The sequence below is a fragment of the Rhipicephalus sanguineus genome, chromosome 8 (assembly GCF_013339695.2).
Source record: "Rhipicephalus sanguineus isolate Rsan-2018 chromosome 8, BIME_Rsan_1.4, whole genome shotgun sequence".
NCBI lineage: Eukaryota > Metazoa > Arthropoda > Arachnida > Ixodida > Ixodidae > Rhipicephalus > Rhipicephalus sanguineus.
In genome coordinates, this window is record NC_051183.1 from 96,942,157 (window position 1) to 96,953,320 (window position 11,164).

The 11,164-nt window shown below is 48.0% G+C and overlaps 1 protein-coding gene across 1 annotated transcript in view; it reads right to left on the minus strand.

Moving 5' to 3' along the window:
• LOC119403401 (uncharacterized) overlaps positions 1-1,968 on the minus strand; it is a 5,684-nt gene extending 3,716 nt beyond the window's left edge. Inside the window, exon 1 of the mRNA XM_037670340.2 lies at positions 1,941-1,968. Coding sequence (XP_037526268.1) covers positions 1,941-1,968 — 28 coding nt within the window. The remainder of the gene's footprint in view (positions 1-1,940) is intronic.
• Positions 1,969-11,164: the final 9,196 nt, after the last annotated feature.

Sequence of the window (11,164 nt, forward strand, 5' to 3'; positions counted from 1 at the left end):
GGCACGGCCCGTCAGCTCCAGGCTTGACGCCGTCCGCATTCAGACACGGAGCCTCGAATCACCTCCCACAGACAGTGAAAACGGGAACGTTCCAGCGAGTACGCGCACGAGACGTTTTCCTGAACGTCTGAATTACGACACATTTAGTCTTAGGGGGGAGGAATATGTTGGGAACTAAAAAGCCACACATATAGCAACGGCAAAGTGTGCGTGTATAACAACGTGAGTGTGTAGTGAGAGACACATGGCATCGCGTGTTTACATCTGTGCGCGGCTGTGAATATGTACTACTGCAGCGCCGTGAACTCAAGACATGTAAGTCACGTTTCCCCGGGACGCCGCTCTCGCCATGTATTGTAAACAAGAGAGCGACGGAACGGCCCCCTCATCCTCGAGGACCCCGCCTCCATCGGGGCAGTTGCTCGAGGCTCTGTAACTACGAGCAGCTCAATAAAGTCTTCTTCCGCCCTCTGATCCTGCGTTCTTGATATACAACAGTCCGAGACCTGTGAAAAAGAGACTTGTGCTTCCTCACTGAAGTACTTCGTTATGACATAGCTGCTTTTTAGCTTCCTCGGAGGAAAGAGGCTGCTGCATTTATACCAGTTTTCAATTTAGACTCACTAAATGACATGAAATAAAAAATCACAGTTTCGCCGCAACGCGGAGCAATGAATGCGATAGCAATAAAGTGGAATAACGCGAAGAACGGAAAGCAGCTCGAACTTGCCAGCGCGTCGCTCCGAGCCCAAAGGACGCACGAAAAGAACGCACACAGGACGAGCGCAAGCTATCATGTCACGCTCGACACTTGAAGCGCACTGCTCACATCATAAAGCACGACGCACGAAACGAACGAACAGGTACCACAGGACGAGCGCGAACTGTCCCGTCGTTACTTATTTCTGTTTGAACAGCGCGCTCCTTTCGCAAACGCGGCCGCTGCAGCGAGCGAGCGACCTTCGCTATGTGGCTTCAGCGCGACATCGCGAGGAAAGCACAAGACATACAATTCCCCTCCCCACCCTCCAGCCGCCCACCCGCCGGCCGCCCCTTCTTTCCTCGAGATAAGTGCACGAAGGCGACCACCCCTGTAGGGCGAAAGAGCAGCGGCGTTCGCAGGAACGGGGCGACGATCTTTAAAGCGCGCCAGCTATGTGGTAACTAAGAAAGCATGCTGATGGTAGGTGGTGTATAAATAGCTCGCCGTTACAGACTGAAATACGGTGCTGTTGGTGGCCTAACCGTTTAATGCCGCGCGTTGGAAAGCGAGAGGTCGCTTGTTCGATTCCGTGCGTGGGACAGCCCCTCCCTGAAATATTTTTCTTTGTTTCTTTATATATTATATATATATATATATATATTATATATATATATAGATAGATAGATATAGATATATAATACAGATATACGGTGCATGACGCGGCGACGCGACGGCAAAAACAGCCGACACTGTCCATATATGTGCGTCGCAATAAAAATATTGTTGGGGTTTTACGTCCCTAACCATGGTATGATTATGAGGAACCGTAGTGGAGGGCTCCAGAAATTTTGAGCTCTGGTTTTTTTTAATAGAGATTCAGTATGCGGATGGTGCTACGTACGCATCACGCAAGCGCCTGCGTTTACGTGACGCTTTTGCCACGATGGGCTTTCGTACACGTAGTACCCGCGTACGTAACGAAAGTGAGCGTGTGCGCCATCTGGTAGATCAGTATAGATACGTGTTTTGACGGCCGTCTGAGCCAATCCAAGTGTGCTAGCCGGATTAATGGCCATATTTTAGCCGCTGTAGTACGCCACCGTAGCCGTAGCCCTCAAAACGGACGGTGAACGCGCGCGCGCCAACGTTCGAGCTTTCTCCCTGCCGTGCGGTAGGTGCAGCGATCTCTCGACAATGGGAGGTCAAGTATCTTTGGGACCCCTACTGCCTGGCGTACCTGAGCTGGAGGACATAGAGGCACTCATGCTGCGTGAGAAAGAACCGCCGCGGCGTCGGGTGGTATGCATCGCGAGGTGGCCTCGAACCTGGACTCAATTCGAGCCGTTTTCGACGGCAGTTTCGATTCGAAAAAGCCGCAGATCCCACGCATTGTGGGAATCGATGTAATGCGAAGCAGCCAGCAAAGAGCTGCATACAGTCTTGTCTGTCATTGAGGAAAATGCTGTCATGGTTTTCATGTTAACTCCTATTATTTATGTTCGTCACACAGTAACGTCGCGCAATAACCAACTTGGGGGTCGATCAACCTAGAGAAACGGCCGCCAGGGCACCAGGCGTGGCACGTAGTCATGCTGTACAGACATGCCGTGTCATGACTTTCATGTTAAGTCGTGTATTTAGGTCGTCACACAGTCACGTCCGCAAGATACCAATTTTGGTGTATATCAGCTAGCGAAACGGCCGCCAGCGCACCATGAGCGTGGCACGTAAGTCATGCTGTACATGACATGCGTGTCATGATTTTCATGTTAACTCGTGTTATTTATGTTCGTCACATGGTCACGTCGCAAGATAACAATTTTGGTGTATATCAATCTAGCGAAACGGTCGCCAGCGCCCCATGAGCGTGGCACGTAGTCATGCTGTACATGACATGCGTGTTCATGATTTTTATGATAACTCGTGTTATTTATGTTCGTCACACGGTCACGTCGCAAGATACCAATTTTGGTGTACATCAAGCTAGCGACGGCCGCCAGCGCACCATGAGCGTGGCACGTAAGTCATGCTGTACATGCATGCGTGTCATGATTTTCATGATAACTCGTGTTATTTATGTTCGTCACACGGTCACGTCGCAGATACCAATTCGGTGCATATCAATCTAGAGAACGGCCGCCAGCGCCCCATGAGCTGGCACGTAATCATGCTGTACATGACATGCGTGTCATGATTTTCATGATACTCGTGTTATTTATGTTCGTCCACGGTCACGTCGCAAGATACCAATTTCGGTGCATATCAATCTAGCGAAACGGCCGCCAGCGCCCCATGAGCGTGGCACGTAAGTCATGCTGTACATGACATGCGTGTCATGATTTCATGATACTCGTGTTATTTATGTGTTCGTCACACGGTCACGTCACAAGATACCAATTTCGGTGCATATCATCTAGCGAAACGGCCGCCAGCGCCCCATGAGCGTCGCACGTAAGTCATGCTGTACATGACATGCGTGTCATGATTTTCATGATAACTCGTGTTATTATGTTCGCAACACGTCACGTCGCAAGATACCAATTTCGGTGCATATCATCTAGCGAAACGGCCGCCAGCGCCCCATGAGCGTGGCACTTAAGTCATGCTGTACATGACATGCGTGTCATGATTTTCATGATAACTCGTGTTATTTATGTTCGTCACACGGTCACGTCCGAAGATACCAATATTGGTGTATATCAAGCTAGCGAAACGGCTGCCAGCGCACCATGAGCGTGGCACGTGAGTCATGCTGTACATGACATGCGTGTCATGATTTCAGATAAATCGTGTTATTTATGTTCGTCACACGGTCACGTCGCAAGATACCAATTTCGGTTCATATCAATCTAGCGAAACGGCCGCCAGCGCCCCATGAGCGTGGCACGTATCATGCTGTACATGACATGCGTGTCATGATTTTCATGTTAACTCGTGTTATTATGTTCGTCACACAGTCACGTCACAAGATACCAATTTTGGAGTATATCAAGCTAGCGAAACGGCCGCCACGCACCATGAGCGTAGCATGTAAATCATGCTGTACATGACATTCGTGTCATGATTTCATGTTATGACTTGTCATTTATGTTCGTCATACAGTCATGTTACGCCATACCAATTTTGGTGCACATTCGATAACCAAGCGACCAGGAGAGCACGAAGTCGTAGGCGGCTAGATAGATAGATATATATAGATAGATAGATAGATAGATAGTAGATAGATAGATAGATAGATAGATAGATAGATAGATAGATAGATATAGATAGATAGATAGATACGGTCAAAGTCGCAGAAGTTCGCTAAGAAATGCTTCGCATTTAAAAGCAGACTTTCCAGTGCTCGTGCGTTCCCTGAAGATGCCGCAGTATATCACTAGTGCCCAAGGTGTGAGGGTAATCGGCCACAGAAGCCCTATGCATATGTCTCCGGAGGCTTGCCTATCCAAACAGGCTGTGTGACCTGCAAGAATATTGTGGACGTCACTATTCTGTAGTGTCGAGTGTATCGAAACAAAGTACTCTACCACATCGAAAAGAACTTCGGTTGCCTCCTGAGCAATATGACCATTCACCCGTGGCTCAAACATTCGGACTTGGAAGCTATGAGCGAGGTAAGCTATATTTTCTTTGTTTAGCCCTTCGAAGTTGAGCACATTAGTGCGCATTCTCATGTTGCTGTTTGTTTGCCCCAGCAGGGGCGTAGCCAAGGGGGGGGGGGGTTGGGGGGTTCAAACCCTCCCCCGAAATTGTTTCAGTTTTGCTTGCGTATATAGGCACGCGCACATCACAAACGCACACACGAACATACATAAAGTATGGTTGAACCCCCCCCGAAAAAAAATTTCTGGGCTACGCCCCTGTGCCCCAGGTTGTTCATCGTAAAGGTGCTCCTCTGAGCAACTGCTGGGCGTTATCGACGGTACAGCGCGCCCCATATGCCAACCCTCGCAAGACCAGCGCCTCTACTTTTCCGGGCACAAGAGGCTACATGTGCTCAAATACCAGTCTTTGATGTGTCCAAATGGGCTCATCTGCCAGCTGGATGGACCATACCCGGGACGAAGGCATGATGCTGGTGAGTGTTCCGTCAGAACGTTATACTTGACGTTCAAGGAAACCTGCTCGGACCGTTCGTCATTCAGTTCCACATACACAGATATAAATGAAGGAAAGAAGTGTTAATTTCAAGGGCTCGTTTTCATTGTTATACACAATAATAATGAGAACTAACAGACAATAATGCCAATGAAAGTATAGGGGATGTTTTTAGTAATAAATGTAAGGTAATTGTGAAGAAAGAAAAGTGGACGAAAAGATAGCTTGCCGCGGGCAGGGACCGAACCTGCGACCTTCGAATAACGCGTCCGATGCTCTACCAACTGAGCTACCGCGGCGGCCATCCCCCCGTCCACTTTATAGGGTATATGTGTGCATTTAAACGTGGGAGCGTCAGTCAGCGCCGCCAGTAGCCATGACGCGAGTGTGGAACACTCTTTTTCTGCCTGTTGGCGTCACGTAGCACGTGAACTTATTACGAGCTGGCAGCTGACCAATAATCCCTCGCATACTACCTGAAAGCATCAAGTCTGCCAGAACGAGACCCTCGCTATGAATGAAGGAAAGAAGTGTTAATTTCAAGGGCTCGTTTTCTTTGTTATACACAATATTAATGAGAACTAACAGACAATAATGCCAAGGAAAGTATAGGGGATGTTTTTAGTAATAAATGTAAGGTAATTGTGAAGAAAGAAAAGTGGACGAAAAGATAGCTTGCCGCGGGCAGGGACCGAACCTGCGACCTTCGAATAACGCGTCCGATGCTCTACCAACTGAGCTACCGCGGCGGCCATCCCCCCGTCCACTTTATAGGGTATATGTGTGCATTTAAACGTGGGAGCGTCAGTCAGCGCCGCCAGTAGCCATGACGGCGAGTGTGGAACACTCTTTTTCTGCCTGTTGGCGTCACGTAGCACGTGAACTTATTACGAGCTGGCAGCTGACCAATAATCCCTCGCATACTACCTGAAAGCATCAAGTCTGCCAGAACGAGACCCTCGCTATGAATGAAGGAAAGAAGTGTTAATTTCAAGGGCTCGTTTTCTTTGTTATACACAATATTAATGAGAACTAACAGACAATAATGCCAAGGAAAGTATAGGGGATGTTTTTAGTAATAAATGTAAGGTAATTGTGAAGAAAGAAAAGTGGACGAAAAGATAGCTTGCCGCGGGCAGGGACCGAACCTGCGACCTTCGAATAACGCGTCCGATGCTCTACCAACTGAGCTACCGCGGCGGCCATCCCCCCGTCCACTTTATAGGGTATATGTGTGCATTTAAACGTGGGAGCGTCAGTCAGCGCCGCCAGTAGCCATGACGGCGAGTGTGGAACACTCTTTTTCTGCCTGTTGGCGTCACGTAGCACGTGAACTTATTACGAGCTGGCAGCTGACCAATAATCCCTCGCATACTACCTGAAAGCATCAAGTCTGCCAGAACGAGACCCTCGCTATGAATGAAGGAAAGAAGTGTTAATTTCAAGGGCTCGTTTTCTTTGTTATACACAATATTAATGAGAACTAACAGACAATAATGCCAAGGAAAGTATAGGGGATGTTTTTAGTAATAAATGTAAGGTAATTGTGAAGAAAGAAAAGTGGACGAAAAGATAGCTTGCCGCGGGCAGGGACCGAACCTGCGACCTTCGAATAACGCGTCCGATGCTCTACCAACTGAGCTACCGCGGCGGCCATCCCCCCGTCCACTTTATAGGGTATATGTGTGCATTTAAACGTGGGAGCGTCAGTCAGCGCCGCCAGTAGCCATGACGGCGAGTGTGGAACACTCTTTTTCTGCCTGTTGGCGTCACGTAGCACGTGAACTTATTACGAGCTGGCAGCTGACCAATAATCCCTCGCATACTACCTGAAAGCATCAAGTCTGCCAGAACGAGACCCTCGCTATGAATGAAGGAAAGAAGTGTTAATTTCAAGGGCTCGTTTTCTTTGTTATACACAATATTAATGAGAACTAACAGACAATAATGCCAAGGAAAGTATAGGGGATGTTTTTAGTAATAAATGTAAGGTAATTGTGAAGAAAGAAAAGTGGACGAAAAGATAGCTTGCCGCGGGCAGGGACCGAACCTGCGACCTTCGAATAACGCGTCCGATGCTCTACCAACTGAGCTACCGCGGCGGCCATCCCCCCGTCCACTTTATAGGGTATATGTGTGCATTTAAACGTGGGAGCGTCAGTCAGCGCCGCCAGTAGCCATGACGGCGAGTGTGGAACACTCTTTTTCTGCCTGTTGGCGTCACGTAGCACGTGAACTTATTACGAGCTGGCAGCTGACCAATAATCCCTCGCATACTACCTGAAAGCATCAAGTCTGCCAGAACGAGACCCTCGCTATGAATGAAGGAAAGAAGTGTTAATTTCAAGGGCTCGTTTTCTTTGTTATACACAATATTAATGAGAACTAACAGACAATAATGCCAAGGAAAGTATAGGGGATGTTTTTAGTAATAAATGTAAGGTAATTGTGAAGAAAGAAAAGTGGACGAAAAGATAGCTTGCCGCGGGCAGGGACCGAACCTGCGACCTTCGAATAACGCGTCCGATGCTCTACCAACTGAGCTACCGCGGCGGCCATCCCCCCGTCCACTTTATAGGGTATATGTGTGCATTTAAACGTGGGAGCGTCAGTCAGCGCCGCCAGTAGCCATGACGGCGAGTGTGGAACACTCTTTTTCTGCCTGTTGGCGTCACGTAGCACGTGAACTTATTACGAGCTGGCAGCTGACCAATAATCCCTCGCATACTACCTGAAAGCATCAAGTCTGCCAGAACGAGACCCTCGCTATGAATGAAGGAAAGAAGTGTTAATTTCAAGGGCTCGTTTTCTTTGTTATACACATATTAATGAGAACTAACAGACAATAATGCCAATGAAAGTATAGGGGATGTTTTTAGTAATAAATGTAAGGTAATTGTGAAGAAAGAAAAGTGGACGAAAAGATAGCTTGCCGCGGGCAGGGACCGAACCTGCGACCTTCGAATAACGCGTCCGATGCTCTACCAACTGAGCTACCGCGGCGGCCATCCCCCCGTCCACTTTATAGGGTATATGTGTGCATTTAAACGTGGGAGCGTCAGTCAGCGCCGCCAGTAGCCATGACAGCGAGTGTGGAACACTCTTTTTTTTGCCTGTTGGCGTCACGTAGCACGTGAACTTATTACGAGCTGGCAGCTGACCAATAATCCCTCGCATACTACCTGAATCTTCACAATTACCTTACATTTATTACTAAAAACATCCCCTATACTTTCATTGGCATTATTGTCTGTTAGTTCTAATTAATATTGTGTATAACAAAGAAAACGAGCCCTTGAAATTAACACTTCTTTCCTTCATTCATAGCGAGGGTCTCGTTCTGGCAGACTTGATGCTTTCAGGTAGTATGCGAGGGATTATTGGTCAGCTGCCAGCTCGTAATAAGTTCACGTGCTACGTGACGCCAACAGGCAAAAAAAGAGTGTTCCACACTCGCCGTCATGGCTACTGGCGGCGCTGACTGACGCTCCCACGTTTAAATGCACACATATACCCTATAAAGTGGACGGGGGGATGGCCGCCGCGGTAGCTCAGTTGGTAGAGCATCGGACGCGTTATTCGAAGGTCGCAGGTTCGGTCCCTGCCCGCGGCAAGCTATCTTTTCGTCCACTTTTCTTTCTTCACAATTACCTTACATTTATTACTAAAAACATCCCCTATACTTTCATTGGCATTATTGTCTGTTAGTTCTCATTAATATTGTGTATAACAAAGAAAACGAGCCCTTGAAATTAACACTTCTTTCCTTCATTCATAGCGAGGGTCTCGTTCTGGCAGACTTGATGCTTTCAGGTAGTATGCGAGGGATTATTGGTCAGCTGCCAGCTCGTAATAAGTTCACGTGCTACGTGACGCCAACAGGCAGAAAAAGAGTGTTCCACACTCGCCGTCATGGCTACTGGCGGCGCTGACTGACGCTCCCACGTTTAAATGCACACATATACCCTATAAAGTGGACGGGGGGATGGCCGCCGCGGTAGCTCAGTTGGTAGAGCATCGGACGCGTTATTCGAAGGTCGCAGGTTCGGTCCCTGCCCGCGGCAAGCTATCTTTTCGTCCACTTTTCTTTCTTCACAATTACCTTACATTTATTACTAAAAACATCCCCTATACTTTCCTTGGCATTATTGTCTGTTAGTTCTCATTAATATTGTGTATAACAAAGAAAACGAGCCCTTGAAATTAACACTTCTTTCCTTCATTCATAGCGAGGGTCTCGTTCTGGCAGACTTGATGCTTTCAGGTAGTATGCGAGGGATTATTGGTCAGCTGCCAGCTCGTAATAAGTTCACGTGCTACGTGACGCCAACAGGCAGAAAAAAGAGTGTTCCACACTCGCCGTCATGGCTACTGGCGGCGCTGACTGACGCTCCCACGTTTAAATGCACACATATACCCTATAAAGTGGACGGGGGGATGGCCGCCGCGGTAGCTCAGTTGGTAGAGCATCGGACGCGTTATTCGAAGGTCGCAGGTTCGGTCCCTGCCCGCGGCAAGCTATCTTTTCGTCCACTTTTCTTTCTTCACAATTACCTTACATTTATTACTAAAAACATCCCCTATACTTTCCTTGGCATTATTGTCTGTTAGTTCTCATTAATATTGTGTATAACAAAGAAAACGAGCCCTTGAAATTAACACTTCTTTCCTTCATTCATAGCGAGGGTCTCGTTCTGGCAGACTTGATGCTTTCAGGTAGTATGCGAGGGATTATTGGTCAGCTGCCAGCTCGTAATAAGTTCACGTGCTACGTGACGCCAACAGGCAGAAAAAAGAGTGTTCCACACTCGCCGTCATGGCTACTGGCGGCGCTGACTGACGCTCCCACGTTTAAATGCACACATATACCCTATAAAGTGGACGGGGGGATGGCCGCCGCGGTAGCTCAGTTGGTAGAGCATCGGACGCGTTATTCGAAGGTCGCAGGTTCGGTCCCTGCCCGCGGCAAGCTATCTTTTCGTCCACTTTTCTTTCTTCACAATTACCTTACATTTATTACTAAAAACATCCCCTATACTTTCCTTGGCATTATTGTCTGTTAGTTCTCATTAATATTGTGTATAACAAAGAAAACGAGCCCTTGAAATTAACACTTCTTTCCTTCATTCATAGCGAGGGTCTCGTTCTGGCAGACTTGATGCTTTCAGGTAGTATGCGAGGGATTATTGGTCAGCTGCCAGCTCGTAATAAGTTCACGTGCTACGTGACGCCAACAGGCAGAAAAAAGAGTGTTCCACACTCGCCGTCATGGCTACTGGCGGCGCTGACTGACGCTCCCACGTTTAAATGCACACATATACCCTATAAAGTGGACGGGGGGATGGCCGCCGCGGTAGCTCAGTTGGTAGAGCATCGGACGCGTTATTCGAAGGTCGCAGGTTCGGTCCCTGCCCGCGGCAAGCTATCTTTTCGTCCACTTTTCTTTCTTCACAATTACCTTACATTTATTACTAAAAACATCCCCTATACTTTCCTTGGCATTATTGTCTGTTAGTTCTCATTAATATTGTGTATAACAAAGAAAACGAGCCCTTGAAATTAACACTTCTTTCCTTCATTCATAGCGAGGGTCTCGTTCTGGCAGACTTGATGCTTTCAGGTAGTATGCGAGGGATTATTGGTCAGCTGCCAGCTCGTAATAAGTTCACGTGCTACGTGACGCCAACAGGCAGAAAAAAGAGTGTTCCACACTCGCCGTCATGGCTACTGGCGGCGCTGACTGACGCTCCCACGTTTAAATGCACACATATACCCTATAAAGTGGACGGGGGGATGGCCGCCGCGGTAGCTCAGTTGGTAGAGCATCGGACGCGTTATTCGAAGGTCGCAGGTTCGGTCCCTGCCCGCGGCAAGCTATCTTTTCGTCCACTTTTCTTTCTTCACAATTACCTTACATTTATTACTAAAAACATCCCCTATACTTTCCTTGGCATTATTGTCTGTTAGTTCTCATTAATATTGTGTATAACAAAGAAAACGAGCCCTTGAAATTAACACTTCTTTCCTTCATTCATAGCGAGGGTCTCGTTCTGGCAGACTTGATGCTTTCAGGTAGTATGCGAGGGATTATTGGTCAGCTGCCAGCTCGTAATAAGTTCACGTGCTACGTGACGCCAACAGGCAGAAAAAGAGTGTTCCACACTCGCCGTCATGGCTACTGGCGGCGCTGACTGACGCTCCCACGTTTAAATGCACACATATACCCTATAAAGTGGACGGGGGGATGGCCGCCGCGGTAGCTCAGTTGGTAGAGCATCGGACGCGTTATTCGAAGGTCGCAGGTTCGGTCCCTGCCCGCGGCAAGCTATCTTTTCGTCCACTTTCTTTCTTCACAATTACCTT